General features: G+C 40.6%; 1 protein-coding gene across 1 annotated transcript in view; it reads right to left on the reverse strand.

Annotated features, from left to right (window-relative positions):
* The window catches only part of SLC17A8 (solute carrier family 17 member 8), a 49,182-nt gene that overhangs the window by 22,352 nt on the left and 9,307 nt on the right, over positions 1 to 17,523 (reverse strand). Inside the window, exons 2-4 of the mRNA XM_058741658.1 lie at positions 10,057 to 10,309; positions 2,583 to 2,701; positions 633 to 747 (exon numbers count right to left, since the gene is read on the reverse strand). Coding sequence (XP_058597641.1) covers positions 633 to 747; positions 2,583 to 2,701; positions 10,057 to 10,309 — 487 coding nt within the window. The remainder of the gene's footprint in view (positions 1 to 632; positions 748 to 2,582; positions 2,702 to 10,056; positions 10,310 to 17,523) is intronic.

Genomic DNA, 17,523 nt, shown 5'->3' on the forward strand with positions numbered 1-17,523 from the left:
CATGTAAAAATCATATGAAATTCAAATTTCAGTGTCCAAAAAGTTTTATTAAAGCTTGGCCATGCCCATTTGCTTACATATTGTCTCTGGCTGCTTTTGTTCTACAATGGCAGAGTTGAGTAGTTGCCCCACGGAACATATGGCAAAGTCCAAAATATTTACTTTCTGGCTCTCTACCATGCTACCTCTTTCTCTGAGTTAAATCTCTGTGTAACACTACACACTGGAAATTTACATATTTACATATTTACAAATTTACATATTTATTAATAAATCCATTTAAATTGCTTTAGCGGAAAGGGACCCTGCGATGTGAACTAAAGGATTTGGGCTGCGGTCCTATCATTTATTAAAGGAAAGAGGTTGGATTAGATTATCTCTAAGATCATTCCTGGCTCATCTGAAATTCTGCACTTTATGAAATGGTTCTTTATTGTGTACAAATTTGTAATCACGCAAGTCATTTTCATTAAAGTACTCATAACTGTAGTCAAAACCAGAGAGTGAAAATAGCAGGACAATGTGGAAGACTGGAAAACTAAGCAAAGCAGGTTTTCTTCAGAAGCTGAATTTTCTAAAGGACCATACTTTATCTAGCAATATCAAAAACCATTAAGGAAAGAAACTCCTACCTCCACTAGACCTTGCAAAATTCTGACACCCATGACACAGCCGTAATGCACTCTGGCTGCAGAAGGGATGAACATGTTCAAGGTTGATGTTAAGAAGATGGCAGCTCCAAAGACCCTGAGGGACCAAAACACTGTATTAGTGGGCAGGCCCACTCATCGATGTGGTACTTTAGTCAAACATCAGGAACGAACCTCACCATGGAAATTAATAGAAAGAGAAATAGATGTTATGTTAGGATCTGGTATATCCCAAGCTGTACTGTTAGGCTGCTTTCCTTTCCTTTCCTTTCTTTACTTTGATAACTGAGCTCATCCCTGGACCAATTACAGACAGGTTTTTGGCAGTACAGGGATGCCCTTCTTGAATGAGGTCCTGAAGCTGGAGACTGACCAACAGGAGGTGAGCTTGCTGGAGATGCACCATTCTGCTTGGTTCTATCCAACTGACTCACTCTATTACCACATGACATCTGCACATTTGGATTGTGTCTCCTGCTTCGCAATTCTGCTCTGACTTTACTACAAGGCCACCCTACCTAAAAGCATGCTGTGTCATAAGATTAGCCAAGCACAAAAGAGGCTGTGTAACTCCGTCTTAGCCCCCAACTTGCTGCCCAGTGTCATTTGCCTTCTTTGCCCTGCCTGGACCAGACTGTTCTGGGAAAAGAGATCAGGCAGCATTTTCTTCTTTTCTCACACATTAATGATGCCTCAGCACTTTTAACATGCTGGGAAATATTACGTGTGATTTCTTTTTATGGCAGAAGTGTAAGCAGTAAATTCGAGGACCGTATGAGCCAATATTCTATCACTTTTTGAAAATAATGCAATAGATAAGTGACAATGAATGAAAGACACAAATTGACAAGAACATAGGTAAATACAGTCATGCTTGTACATATTTAGATCTTATGGTAGTGACTTTCAAACTTTTTTGACCTTGACCTATAAAATAAAATATATTTTATATTGCAACCCAATACATAATCATATACACAAATGTAACTAAAACAAGTTTCTCAACCACTACTTTGTGTGCAATGAACTAAGATATTTTCTGTTCTGTTTTATTTTACTTGATTATCTTCTCTTCTATTTTTCTCTCTTTTCTTAGAAAATGCTCATTGGTAAATCACTATATTGCTTTCATTATCATCTAATGAGTTGTGTTTTAGAGTTTGAGAAACACAACTTTAGAAAATGTACAATTCATGAATTCCATATATGTACAAATCACACAGGACATACAATTGGAAAGAAGCTGGAAATATTTAGTACACTCCTTTTCTGCTACATATACACCCTACATCTCCTCCAAGTGGCCATCTTCTTCTGCTTGAATACCTCTACTGACAGAGAACTCAACTGCTCCTTGAGGCAGCTCATTACATCTTGGACACATTTAATTGCTCAAACAGCTATTACAGAATCTCAAGGGCACTGAACACATCTTGCAATCTAGAGGCAAGCCCCTACTACCCACATGACAAAACCTTTATGGTACAGGACTATATTAACATAGTATATAGGATCACAGAATGTCACTTGTCAGAGAGAACTCAAACACAATCTAAACCATGCTTTATATCACAGATGAGGAAACAAAGACCCAGAGAAGGAAGAGAAGTGACTCAGTAGAGGTTACCAAGTGAGTTATTTAGGGTCCAGGAACTAAATAACTGAGTCTCCTGACTCAGATTCAATTGCTAATTTTGCTACATAATCACTAAAGGAATTCAAAGATAAATTAAAATTAGACAAGAAAGTAAATAAAAGGAGACTCTTAAGAACAGAATCATATGGGATCAGTATCTGTGAACCACATCTATTGGAATGCCTCCTGTCTCTCATTCTGCAACTCTAAATTGAGAGCCAACTGTGCAGATTTTGTAAAAACACAAAATCATGTTATGATCTGTACTGCATTCATGTTATGTCAGTTTGTCTTACCTGTTAGCAGCAAACTTATTTGAAATGAAACCACCTGGAATTTGTGTCACAATATAACCCCAGAAAAAAGATCCATGGATAAGGCCCACTGTCTCTGGATCCCAATTAAACTGTGCTGTCTGAAATGAGAAATCAGATATAGTTATGTTTGTAAAAAAACATTTGGCCATCATTTTTCACTGATGATCTTACATAGTAACCCCACAAGGCCCTTCTTTCCTTCCCTTATCCAACAAATATTTCTGGAGGGCTTCTTAGATGCTTGGGATATAGCAATGGATGCAAAAAATTCCCTGTTCTCAATGAGCTTCCCTTTTAGTGAGGGCAAGGAAAGATTATGTACAAACTTAAATACACCCATATGTATTTAGTAATGATACAACTTTTAGGCCATTGAAAATGTGAGTCTCCAGGGCTGGACTCCCTTTCCTTACTTTCTTCCCAAAGTAACTCATTCTTTTCAGACTCCTTGAAAATGTCCCTTCCTCTGAAAAACTCCCCAACTTCCTTTTGAAGTGGTCACTTTTTCCTGCACTTGTTCCACAGACCTCTGTTCTTACAGACATGGCCACTGCAACATGCTGTTCACACATACATTTCCCACACTGGTGGCAAGCAACTCTAAGGTGGCAGCCGTGTCCTTTTGACTTTATAGCCTTAGCACCTAAAATAAATTCCTGGAAGGTACAAGTAAATATTTGCCAAATGAGTGAATACATGAATGGTTTCATAAAGCATTGGGGCACCTGACTGAGTCTGTACAGCATGCAACTCTTGATCTTCGGGTTGTAAGTTCAAGCTCCAGGCTGGGTGCACAGATTACTTAAAAATAAACTCTTAAAAAAAAAAAAAACATTGATATCAAAATGTAAGGTGTTCCTATTATGGAGGAAGGGTTCTTAATTATCAAGATAGTATGCCTTATAAATTTTCATCGGTTTGTTTTCCTGTCACAAGTTGTTACGTATTTATTTGCTCATTTATTCAACATTCACCTAGTGCCTCCTGTGTGCCAGGTCAGGTGCTAGATAGTGTAAATACTAACTCAAACAAGAATTGCCTTCGTGTTGTAGGAGATCACAGTCCATGTAACACTGGCCTGTCCTCTATGCTGTATTTCCCATTTTGCCAATTCAGAAGTTGAAGTTTAAGAGCAAAATGGAACTGGGGTGTCTGGCTGACTCATTTGGTGGAGCATGCAACTTGGGGTCATAAGTTCAAGCCCACTCTAGGTATAGATTACTTTTAAAAAAGAATAAAAAAGGGGCGCCTGGGTGGCTCAGTCGGTTAAGCATCCAACTTCAGCTCAGGTCATGATCTCACGGCCTGTGAGTTCGAGCCCCGCGTCGGGCTCTGTGCTGACAGCTCAGAGCCTGGAACCTGCTTCAGATTCTGTGTCTCCCTCTCTCTCTGCCCCTCCCCTGCTCATGCTCTGTCTCTCTGTCTCAAAAAAAAAAAAATAACAAAAAAACATTAAAGAAAACAAAAAAAGAATAAAATGAAAGTAACAATCATTAATTCAAATTAGCTCAGTAAATTTTTATTTTATGCTACTATGTGCCACACATTGTTCTAGGCACTGGAGAAGACAGTGATTGCTGTTCACAAAGATGCCAGTGAGGACAGAAGATAGTAAACAAGTACAGACTGTGTTAGATGGTGATCAGGGATGAGGAGAAAAATAAAGCAGGGAAGGGAACAGGGAGGGCTGGATAGGAGTGCAGTAGAGTGAAATTTTAGACAGAGGAGCCAGGGAAGGCTTCTTTTGAGTAAAGCCATAAAAGAGAGAAGGGAGCAAATCATGCTCTTCATTATCTGAGAGAACTTTCTAGGCAGAGAAATAGCAAGTGTAAAGGCCCTAAGGTTAGAGGAATAGCAGGATGTCAGGATAACTGGAAGGTAATGAATGAAGGACAGGAGAGTAGGAGTTAAAGTAAGAGAGGTTCAAATGATGAAAGGCCCTTTAAATCACCATAAGGACCTTGGTTTTTATGCAAAAGGAATGGAAACCATTGGAAGCTAGGAGCAGAAGAGGGACATGATTTCGTTAAGGCACTGTCTATATATTTCCTCCCTTCATTCTTATACCTGGAGGTAATTATTGGCTCTTCTTTTGTAGATGAGGAAATTGAGGCTTAGAGAGATTAAGCTACTTGCCCAAGGTCATACAACTAGTTATAAGGAGAGTCAAGATCAGGACCTCTTATCTTCTTGACCCAAAAAACAATGTTTCTTTGCACTACTTGTAGAGACTTGACTTTCTTACTAAGAAGTAGAGATTAGACTTCTTTGCCATTCATTCATGGAATAACCCAAGGAACCAAGGATCCAAGACAGAGGGATCTGCTTCATCCAGAAGTTAATTATCACTCACAGTGACCTTTGCTCATATTTTTCTCTGAGGGAATGGTGCTTAGGTCCATTCTCCAAAGGAGATGATACATGACAAAGAGCATGTAGGCTTTCTGAGAACTGATTTTCATCATCTCTTGAACCCCATTAGAATCATAATGGCCCCATGTATGCACCATTACTATAAGCCAACCACCTTGTCAGGTACTATGTTAGGTGAAGAATGGCCCCCAGATTTACACACAAAATCTCTGGAACCTATGAATGCTGCCTTATTTGGGAAAAGGGTTTTGTGGATGTGATAAAATCAAAGATCTTGAGATGAGTTATCCTGGATTATCCAGCTGGGCCCTAAATCCAATGACAAATGTTCTTATAAGAGAAAGGCAGAGAGAGATTTGAGACAGAAGAGGAGAAGACACACAGCAAGAAGCTCACATGAAAACAGAGGTAGGAATTAGAGTTATGTGTATGTATGTTAAATACGTAACAACTTGTGACAGGAAACCAAGGAAGCCAAGGAACACTGGGAGCCCCCAAAGATGGCAGAAGCAAGGAAGGATTCTTCTGCAGAGCTTTCAGAATGAGTGTGGCCCTGCTGACACCTTCATTTCTTTCTTTTTTTTTTTTTTTTTGAGAGCGAGAGATGGCACGCATGTGTGAGAAGGGGGAGGACAGAGGGAGAGACTGAATCTCAAGCAGGCTCCATGCTGTCAGCACAGAGCCCGACACAGGGCTCCATCCCACAACCCTGGGATCACGACCTGAGCTGAATTCAAGAGTCACTAGGCCAAAGGAGCCACCCAGGTAACCCAACACCTTCATTTCAAATTTCTGGTCTCCACAACTGTGAGAGAATAAATTTCAGTTGTTTTAAGCCACAGTGTCTGAGGTAATTTGTTACAGCAGCCTTAAGAAACTAATATAGGCACTTGATATATCAGCACCAAAGTAACTCATTTGATCTGCTAAGTAGGCCTTTTATTCCTATTTTACAATGAGGGTCAGCAAAGAGTTGCTAGAAATGCCAGGTTCCTGCCTCCTTGCTCACATTTCCTTCAGACAACATTCCCCACCCGTGCCCCCCATCTCAGCACCCTGGGCCTCCCCACTCCTGAGTGGCCAATCATGCTCTCTCTGTCTGTCTCTCTCTGTCTCTCTGCATCTCTCTCCAATCTGAACCCAGAAATTGTACTTAGAAAACATCGAACACTTGAACTGAAAACAAGTCTCATTGGAGTCAAGGCCAACCAAGTACATCAGGTCCCAGGCAAGGCACTTCAGCTTTCGAGTGCAGTGAGAAGCCATGGAAAAGGAGAGAAGACAGTCCATGGAGAGGCCTGGGACAGTAGAGCATACTCAGAGAGAAGCAGATTAGGGACCATGTGGAACAAGGAAGCTGGAGACCTGAGCTAAGGATTTCCTAGTTCCCAGTAGGGTCAGCTCCACTGTCTTCCTGGCAGGGCCTCTGTTTATGCCTTGGAAAGAATTAGGTAAAGACTCCTTTTCTGCCCCTCAGGAGGACAGACTAGATTTCAGTCCCACTGCAGGGCACAGACCCCACTGTCCAGGGCACAGACCCCAGTGTCCAGGACACAGACTGCACAAATATATACATCAGACCTGCTTTCTGCTCTTCACTTTCATGAGATCCCCTACAGCCCTACCATAATTCCCTTTTTAACTTGACCTGGTTTCACTGCATTTCTACTCCTTGCAACCAGCAATTCCTGACCAGGACATAAGGGCAATTCATTCAAGGTCCCAGAAGTCAAGTTTGAAACAAGGTCTGGCCAATTCCAAAGCCTATCCTAACTCTTCAGGACTCATGCTTCATGGGAAGGAGTTTGGACTTATCCTGAAGGTGAAAAGAGATGATTGCAAAGTTTCTCAAACATCAGTCATTTATTGCTTGCCATATGCCAGACGCTATTTTAAGTGATTTGCATGTTTTAAAATTCATAATTATTAAACTAAAAATGAATATTCACACATCAGCTAAAACTACGCTGTGTACCTTTGGTAGAATATATGACACTTATTTGCGAGAACTACATATCTATACTGCTTACTTCTCTCTCTCTTTTGAAAATGAGTATTTAAAAATATTTTAGTAAAAAATATCTAGTTTTATCCCCCCATAAAATGAAAAACCAAATAAACAAAAATGCCAGCTATTTAGAGCCTTTCTTAAAATAGTGAAATCTTTGTCATCAGGTTGAACATGTTCACCTGATATGTAAGCTTTGTTCTGTTTGAGTGAAAGGGAAACGCCCTGCTATAAATTGGATTTGCCATAGAGTTTCCAAAATGCTACAAACTCCTGTTTTTGAGACCAGAAAAAAATGATGCAAAGCATATTTTAGATCTCAGTCAGTTTCTCTGAGACTCCAAAGGGAAAACCATAGACACAAGAGAGCACACACTAGCATTGTTCCTTAGGTTTATCAAAATGTCTTTTCCATATGCCTCAAAGCAGATTCTGTTGACCTAGGCCTATCTTTCCAGGCAACAAAGAAATGCAAACCAGCATCTCATTTGATCTGGGCCTCGGCAGACAAGTTTTAATTAGCTGGCCTTGCTCACAAAAGGCTGGGAGAATGCATGTGATACACATCTGAAACTTCACTAATATACGTCATCCTTTATTTAAAAAAATGCATGGCTTGCCCCATCACACTTCTACTGCACTCCCTCCCCACCAAAAAATAAACAACTAGCATATCCTTTTAGAACAAATTCAGCCGTGGTATCAAAAAGAGGCTAGAAGACTCTCCATTGTGCTCTTTTCATCTGGCAGAATAATCTCTTAGCTAAAAACAAAACAAAACGAAACCAAAAAACCACACAAACTTGCAGAGCCATCTAAAGACTTCTTTTTAATGGATCAAAATCAAATTTTCCCAAATCAGTGCTTGGCAGGAACTGTTCCAGGTAATGCTAATAGATGTGGCATGAAAGAAAGTGCTCTACGGTAAAGTTCGGGAAATAATGCATACCATGCACACACATGCCACACACACACACACACACACACACACACACACACCACAATTGGAGTTCTCACAGGACACAGCACAGTAAAGGCCCCCATTTCATATAACACCTTCTTCACAACAGAGCCAGCAGAACAGTGATTTGCCAAACACAAGTTTGGGAAACTCTGATCTAAATGTTTCTCCACTTATGGGCAAGGAGCAGACAACTATTAATGCCTCTCTACAATCTGTATGTATTTCCACATGAATTATTCCAGTGTGTGTGTTCAATACAATGAAGTATGTGTTTATTGGGTATCTACTACACATACATTTTCCTTTCTTTCCCCATAGCCTTCATACTTCTCTTGGCCCACTACTTAAGAAGCAAGCCAGATTGTATCTTTCCAGTGATTCATAAAAACAATGCTTTTAAGTCACATCAGAGTATGCTTGCTTATGACTACAACAGCTTTGGTTTGAACTGTGCCTCCTACTTCTGCTCACTTCTATCCCAGTCCACCGGGAGATCACTGGCTGGACGGCAATTATTCCAGAGTGGATTTGATCATACCACCTTTCTGCCTAAAGCCCACCTACGACTCCCTACATGGTTTAACAGGCTTTACCTGGCCTAACCCTTATTTACCCGGGTGTCTCCCTGTCTTGATGTTCACTCTAATGCTCTACTATATTAACAGAGGTCCTCAGCCTGGAGTCCAAGGATGGAATCCTGTTGATCTGTGAACTTGGATGGGAAAAATCATCATTTTTATTTTGACTAACTGCTAGCTGAAATTTAGCATTTTCTGTGATCATGAATGTAGGCAACAAACCACAGTAGTTATCACTACCTGTGACTCTATCACTAGTGGAAATTATAAATCTGTTTGCATCACAACTGTCACCACTATCTTAAACTATGGTTTATACTTCAAACTTCAAAGCTACAGCAATCGTTAGACCCATTACTAGATTTTATCATCTGATGTGTTCATAAAGAAGTCCATATGTCTCTATATCATGAATTTTATTTTTAAACACTTTGAAGGGTGCCTGGGTGGCTCAGTCGATTAAGGGTCCAACTTTGGCTCAGGCCATGATCTCATAGTCCATGAATTTAAGCCCCACGTCAGGCTCTGTGCTGACAGCTCAGAGCCTGGAGCCTGCTTCAGATTCTGTGTCTCCCTCTCTCTCTGCCCCTCCCCTGCTCATGCTCTGTCTCTCTCTCTGTCTCAAAAATAAATTTTAAAAAAACATTAAAAAAAATTTTTAAATACTTTGACATGTGTCCTATTATAACTAGTTTCCTTTATAATCACACGCATTTTATTGCAAGAATTTAAAACATTGTTTTGACAAAGTGTTTAAAAATCTACCACAGGTTGCCAAAGGGGCCCTGGCTTTGCACAGAAAAGATGAAGATGAAGATTTCTATCTCAGTTCCCAAACACCATCCCCTCTCTCTCTCTCTGTTTCTTTCCTTCTCTCTCCCTCCCTCCCTCTTCTCTTGGACAGTCTTTAACACATGATATGTTCCTTTTTCTTCACTCTTCTTCCCACCCCACCAAACACTCTTTGTCAATTCCTCCTTATCTTTCGAAGCCAGCCATCACTTCCTCTTTCAAAATATCAAAGTCTGGTGTAGAGTTCTCCTATATGACACCCAGCATTCTGAACACCTTTAGCTTAGCACCAACAGCTATGAATTTTTTTTAAGTGTACTTATTTACTTTGAGAGAGACAGAGACAGTGCCCGGATGGTAGGGGCAGAGAGAGGGTGAGAAAAAGAATCCCAAGCAGGCTCCACACTGTCAGCACAGAGCCTGATGCAGGGATCAAACTCATGAACTGTGAGATCAAGACCTGAGCAGAAACCAAGAGCCGGAAGCTTAATCAACCGAGCCACCCTGGCGTCCCAAACTATGAATTATAATTACTTACTTGTACATCTCTATGAGGGCAAGGGCCCATCCTGTGATGTTCACCATTCTATTCCCCTCACCTTACACAGTGACTGGCAGGTGGTAGCCATTCTAGCCATTCTACATTTTTGTCATATCAATGGAAGAGGTGCATGCTTTCTTTCCTATAACAAATCATTTGCACAGCTATGGCCAAAAGAGCCCCCACCACATTCTGACCTGAATTTCTGGTTTTCCATCAACATATACAGTGCTGTTGTTGACCATTTCCACAATGGCAACTCCAAGATTGCAGCGAATCCCAAAGGAAATGCAGAATCCCAGCCCACTCATAATGGCAATGATGTAACGCTTGGGGATGCCACAGCAGTGGCAGTTGCAGAGTGGGGGCCTCTGCCTGGAAGTCTGCACTGGCCTTCCTTCTTCATTCAGCTCAGTGTTATCTTCTTCATCATTGGTCCCATCGATTTTTCTACAGTGGAAGAAAAATGGTCAGAGAAGAAAGGCCAGGATTAGAGAAAAAAGTAAGTGTACTAGTCACAAAGAGTGTACCAAAGAAGAAAAAGGGAAACCCAAAGTAGGATGTGGCCTGAATTTCTAAAAGTTGTTATTGTCATTAAAATAAATGATAATGGCTAAAATTACTGATATTCTGGATATTGTATTGCACTTTTATGGGCATTAAATTATTTAAATCTCATAACAACTCCATGATGTAGATAGTGTTATCTTGCCATTATACAGATCAGGAAACTAAGTCATATTAGGTGGGATACAAGTCAAGTCCAAGTCTGTGTCCTCAACAATATGCTTTACTGAATTTCCTGCTGGAAGAGTATTAACAGACTTCAACTATATTGAATGACCCAGCTAACTATCACACTTGACCTTCAATTTAGTGTCACCTAAAGTTTGCTAAAAAGATACACAGTGGAAAATCAACCCATCTGCAGATTCTTTTCTTAGCTAGAGGTAGGGAGGTACATTTTCTCTCACAACATGTACGCAGTTGGTTGTATATCCTTTCTTCCTAGGTGGTTCTTCTAAGGAGGTGATCCTTTGGCACCTTTTAACCGGATGGTAGGATTTTTCATTGACTTCTATAGGTTCAGATTATGGTATGTCAGTTATAGTGAATTTACCCTTTTCTCAAAAAAAAAATAAAAAGTAATTTGGCAAACTGAACACTATGTCAATTATAAAAGGAGCTATTTGTATCTTCTTATATATTGTAACCCTTTTGAGGATGTTGCCATGGCCTAATTAATGTTCAAGTTTTTGTAAAAATGAGCAAACCTTGTAAGTTTCCATGAATATTAAATTCAGTAGTAAGTAGCTAATACAATGATTAACAGAATAGATTGAAACACGGAATAATTTTCCCACCAATCCGTAGAGAATATGATCTTGGAAGTTTCTTAATTCTCAAGCAAAATCAGGTCTAAAGTATATGTATAGAGAAACAAGTAAGCTAGATTCAATTCAATTCATCAAGTATTTATTCAGTGAGTACTGTGTGTCAGGCACTGTGCCAACTGTTAGGGAACAATGAAGAATGTGACAGGTTCTCTGCCCTCCTTTATCTCTTAAGCTGATGAGGAAGAAATACACATATACAGGGAGCTATAATTACTGGAAGATGCAGGTTTTATTGAAATCAAAGTGAAGAGCAATGATAAAACAAGGGAAGGAACTTTCAATTTTGACTGAGCTCAGAGTGGTAGCTTAATAAATGTGTGCACACTGAAGAAACCAGAAGAGAACTTCAACAACCTCTCAGTGTACCTATCTACCTAACTGCACTTATACTGATGTATTCTACCTTTTCTTCAGTAATTATCCATGCTTCTATCCAAGGCCAACCTGATCTCACACCCTCTCATCTACTCAAGGATATTGTTCCAGAAATTCCCGCTCCAATATCTCATCAATTATTTTCTCCTCTCTACTAGATCATTCTTATTGTCTACAAACATGCTTTTATTTTTCCCACCTTAAAATTTAAAATAAAAACACTTTCTCCTCCAGCTACCTCTCCCTCCCATTTCTCATCTTCCTTTTTTAGAAAAATTGGAAGTTACTGTCCTCAATTCCTCTCCTCCCATTCTGTCTTGGACACACTCCAACCAGGTATCCCCCAACCTGTCCAAGAAAATTGCTCTTCTTAAGGTCATCAGCTCATTCCAATGGTCCTCAATCTTTGGTCGTCATGTAGCCAACCTATCAGCAGCACTTAATACAACTGATTACTCTCTCTTCTTTATTTTCTCTCAGGAAACCACACTCATGTGCTCTTCTTCTTAATGCTCTGAGTACTCCCTCTGTTTTGTCCCCTTAGACTGATTCCCTACTTCCTTGACCTATAAGCACTGGGATGCCCAGGACTCAGCCCACAGATCTTTTTTGTTTTCTATTGATACTCTATAGATGACCTTATCCCATCTGTGGGCTTTAGATACAATGCATATGTTGACAGATCCCAATTTTCATATAGAGACTTAATTGACATCTCCTTGGACACATAATCAACATCTCAAACTTAACATACCCAAACTGGGTTTCCCCCAAAAATATTAATTCCTAAAATCTTTCCCATCCCAAGGAATGATAATTTTGTTCCACTGGTTGCTCAGGCAAAAATCTTGAAGCCATCCTGGATGCTTCATTCCTTCTCCACCCCATATCCAATCCAGGAGCCAGTGTGACTTAGCTTGAATATTTACACTTCCACTTACTTAACTGTGTGACTTTGGCCTAGTTAACATGTCTGGGCTTCAGTTTCTTCATCTGTAACCTAGGAATTATAAAAATAGTTTCTTCTTTGTGGGGTTTTGCTCAGGATTGTCATAAGTGGATTATTATATTTAGATCATGTAGAACAGAATTTAACACATGTAAAAACTCAATATATACCAGCTACTTTTATTACATTAATCCTCACAAACATTTAATAGCCCATTCTGCTAGATTGAGCATTGATGCCATGTATTGCCATTTACACTGATGTCTAAGAGTCCTAGGACTCTGCATAATGTGCAGCCCCAGTGTTCTCCATGAATTTCTGGCATCAGAACATATATAATTTGAATAGCATGGAAAACTAATGCTCTAATGTTGACAGAGAGTTACTATAGTACTCTTAGTATTTGCTAAAACAGGGATAATATACAACCACACTAATATTTGTATAAAGCAAATTCAGTTCTCTCTCCCCACACTTTCATATCATGATTTCATTATGGTTAAAACAGTTCAGTGAGACATAGGAAGGCTAATACTTCCATTTGGCACAAATGTAACTCTAGTCCAGAAAGCAAGAGTGGATTGGCCAAGACCACACAGCCAGAAGAGGGTAGAGGCAAGGTGGAAAGGTTTTCTCCTGACTATCAGGTCTCCTGGTTCCCTCTCATGGGTGTTCCCAGCTTGCCAGGCTATGTTCTGCCTCAGTGATCTTCCTGAGTCACCTGGCCATCTACATTCCATGACTTTGTGGCCCTTGCCCAAGCCACCCTGAACAACCCAAGTAGAGGAAAGAGAATGGACTCTGGAATGAAAGCAACTGAGTGCTATTTCTCCCATGTGCTAGCCTGTGACTTTGGCCAAGCCACTTGAGCATTCTAAGCCACAATATGCTGGTATTAGTTTGCCAGAGCTGCCATAACAAAGTACCACACACTGAGTGGCTCAAACAACAAAACTTTATTTTTTCACAGTTCTGGAGGCCAGAAGTCCAAGGTCAAGGTGGATCAATCCTTGGTAGGATCAATCCTGGTCAATCCTTGGCAGGATTGGTTTTTCCTAAAGCCTCTCTCCTTGGCCTGCAGATGGCTGTCTCCACATTACCTTCCCTCTGCATATCTCTGTGCCCAAATGTCCTTTTCATATAACACCAGTCATTTGGATTAGGACCCACCCTAAAGACTACATTTTAACTCAATTACCTATTTTGTTTGTTTGTTTGTTTAATCTTTGTATTCTTTTGTTTGTTTTATCTCTGCATTCTTTTATTTATTCTTTTGCTAAGCTTTTAATTTTGACTCCAGTATAGTTAACATACAGTGTCATATTAGTTTCAGGTGTACAATATAGTGATTCAACAATTCTGTATATTACTCAGGGCTCATCAAGATAAGTGTATGCTTAATCCCTTTCACCTATTTCAACCATTCCCCCTCCCACTCTCCCCTCTGGTAACCATCAGTTTGTTCTCTATAGTTAAGAGTCTCCCTCTCACTCTCTCTCTTTTTAATTACCTTTTTTTTATTTACTTTTTAATTTACATCCAAGTTAGTTAGCATATAGTGAAATAATGATTTTTTTAATTACCATTTTAAAGAGCCTATCTCCAAAAACAGTCATATTCTGAGGCACTGGGGGTTAGGACTTCAACATATGAATTTGGGGGGAACACAATTCAGTCCATAACAACACCCATTTCTAAAACGGGCTAATGATCATAGCTATCTCATAGGGCTGTTTTAGTGATTAAATGACACAATATGCACGTAAATTATTTAGTGCAGTGCCTGGTACATAAAAGAGCTCTTTGTAAATGGTAAGTACTACTATTACTGCTAGTAATAAAATTGTTACAAGCTATAAGCTTAGCATTTCTCTATAATCAGTCACGTGCTTTGGATGAAGAGTAACACAGACTAACATTTTAAGGCACCATGGAGTCTTGAGGAGCTTAATTAAAGACAATCCCAGCTGATATGCTCTGAATGCACCAGGATTTTGGCTGGAGTACTACCTTCCCACAGGCTGCTTCCCACCAAACACTGAACACAGAAGGGATAGAAGGCAGGCCCTTTCCTGCAAGAGGTGGGACGCCTCTGATGGGCAACTGGCTCCAGGACTCCCCATTGGTCTTACAAAATCTTCTAGTACTGGGGTGTAGTCTGAGACTCTTTCTACAAAATCTCCCCACCCTTTCCCCTACACAGATAGCATCGCAGTCCAAATGCTCTCCCAGCCCCCCTCAGCTCTTTCCCTATTTTCCCTTAGAGAATCTGTTCCTGTCCTAGCATCTCCTTCTTGGAGGACCTGAACCAACACAAGCACTCTCTGTGTGCATGATGCCATCTTGGGTGTCTTGAGAGTTTCCAGAGAGGACACAACAGTATGGGGGACAGAGAGAAAGGAAAGAGGAGTGTGGTAAACAGGAAGATATACCACAAGGAAAGAAGTGTGGGCTCCCCAAGTAGCAGGACCTATAGCTGCCTCACCTCAATTGGACCACCTCTTACAGCACTCCCCTGAGTTGGAGATAGGATATGGGGAGCTGTGGAGAAGAGGCCTGGGCCCTGGGTCCCAGTTTCCCTTGCTTAAAGTACTAGCAGAGTCACCAGACTTCAAGCCACCATGGAACCAGACCCAAACATGGATCACCCCCACTAGAGGGACCTCCTGAGTTGTATGTGGGTCCTTTGCATAATCTGTTTGTGGCAGGAGGGGCCCACCCATATCAACTGAAAGTTCATTTACACCAGGCTAGGGCCTCAGAGTCAGGTTTGAGTTGTTTTAAAAACAGTTAAATAGTGGAACAAAGATCTATTCACCCTTGCCCAGAAACGAGTTTGTTTGTTTTTCTAAAGAGGAGTGGGGTCAGAAGAGTAAGAAAAAGGGACTCCTTTCTTCGGAAGTGGAGAGCTTTAATTATCCTAAAGAGCTCTTTATCATATTAGGTTTTTAGGTGTTTGTCTGCGCTTGGTCTATAAGATCAAAGAATCTTCATTCTTGCCAGGGCAACGTCTGCCTTGTTGTCTCTCCAAATACAGAGAGCTGCTATCTGTGGGCTGCTGGCTCCTTACACACTAGAGAAGTACAAGCTCACTGTTCACAAACAGTTGTCCAGTAAACAGCTCAGCCCCAGGAGTCTAACTGCTTACTTACTTAAGAATTCAAATGTATCCAGTAATTATGGAGCAGGTTTGGTTTGATTTGGTCTGGTAGGCAGTAAGGTCAACATTTGGAGCACAAAGCAAACAGACTTACAGATCATTTTATGACTTTTAAAATCCATTCACTTGTGGGGCGCCTGGGGCGCCCAATTGGTTAAGTGTCCGACTTTAGCTCAGGTCATGATCTCACAGTTTGTGAGTTTGAGCCCTGCGTTGGGCTCTGTGCTGACAGTTCAGAGCCTGGAGCTTACTTCAGATTCTGTCTCCCTCTCTCTCTCTCTCTCTCTCGCTCTTGCTCTTGCTCTCACTCTCCCTCTCTCTCTCTCTCTCTCTCTCTCTCTCTCAGATTCTCTCTCTCTCTCTCTGTTCCTCTCCCACTTGCTCTCTGTCTCTCTGTCTTTCTCTCTCTCTCTCAAAAATAAACAAACATCAAAATAAAATAAAATAAAATAAAATAAAATCCATTCACTTGCTCACTTATGGTAAGTGTTTATTTTTTTTTAATGTTTATTTTTTGAGAGAGAGAGAGAGACACACACACACACACACACACACACACAGAGCGTAAGCGGGGGAGGGGCAGAGAGAGACGGAGACACAGAATCTGAAACAGGCTCCAGGCTCTGAGTTGTCAGCACAGACCCCAATGTAACTCAAGAACCACAAGATCATGACCTGAGCCAGTCAGACCCTTAACCGAATGAGCCACCCAGGTGCCCCTGGTAAGTATGTATTATGGGCTGAACTGTGTCCCCACGGTTCCCACCTTCAATTCTTTATGTTGAAGCCTTAACTGTCAGGACCTCAGAATGTATTTGGACAAAGGGCCCTAAAGAGGTAATATGTTGGACTTGGAGACTCCAAAACTGTGAGAAAATAAATTTCTGCTAAGTTAGTTACCCAGTCTCTGGTACTTTGTGACAGCAGCCCAAGCAGACTAATGTGGTACTCTAATTTACCTTCCAGAAGGGTCACATTTACTTCAGACTGGTTTTTACACAATCATTAAGTTGCTATTCTACTGGAAAAAGCAAGGGAATTGAAAAATATCGACTACACCCTTCACTAGTACAGGGTGAGGTATTATATATATGTGTATATATAATATCTCCCTTAATCCTCAGAACAATCTTGAGAAGTAGAATTTATTCCTCTCTTACAGCTTGGGAGACTGAGACTCAGAACATTTCAGAAACTTGCCCAAGGGGTGCCTGGGTAGCTCAGTTGATTGAGCATCTGACTCTTGATATCAGCTTAGGTCGTGATCTTGCAGTCCTAGGATTGAGCCCACCTCAAGCTCCAAGCTGACAGTGTGGAGTCTGCTTGGGATTCTCTCACCCTCTCTCTCTCTCTCTCTCTGCCCCTCCCCCACTTGAGTTCACTCTCTCTCAAAATAAATAAATATTTTAAAAAACATTAAAAAACATTTAAAACACTTAAAAAGGAAAAGAGACTTGCCCAAGAGTCACCTAGCTGCAGTGGGTGAAGTGAAAACACAACCCAGATTTCATATCAGGCCTACTTCTAGAATGCTGCAGGACCTAACCAGAAAGCACCTTACAAATATCAAGTGCTTCACCTAAGTAAACATTTTTAAAGGTTCTGAGAAGCAATACTGAAGAGGGATTGAAGGAACATGCTCTAGAGTCAGACAGTCCTGTGTCAAATGCTGAGTTTGGTATTTATTAGCTGTCTGAAATTGAGCAAGTTACTTAGACCTCTCTGAACAGAACTATTGTGAGCACTAAATGAGATAAAACTTATGAAGCACTCAGTATCATTC

This window comes from Neofelis nebulosa, chromosome 8, assembly GCF_028018385.1.
Source record: "Neofelis nebulosa isolate mNeoNeb1 chromosome 8, mNeoNeb1.pri, whole genome shotgun sequence".
Classification (NCBI taxonomy): Eukaryota; Metazoa; Chordata; class Mammalia; order Carnivora; family Felidae; genus Neofelis; species Neofelis nebulosa.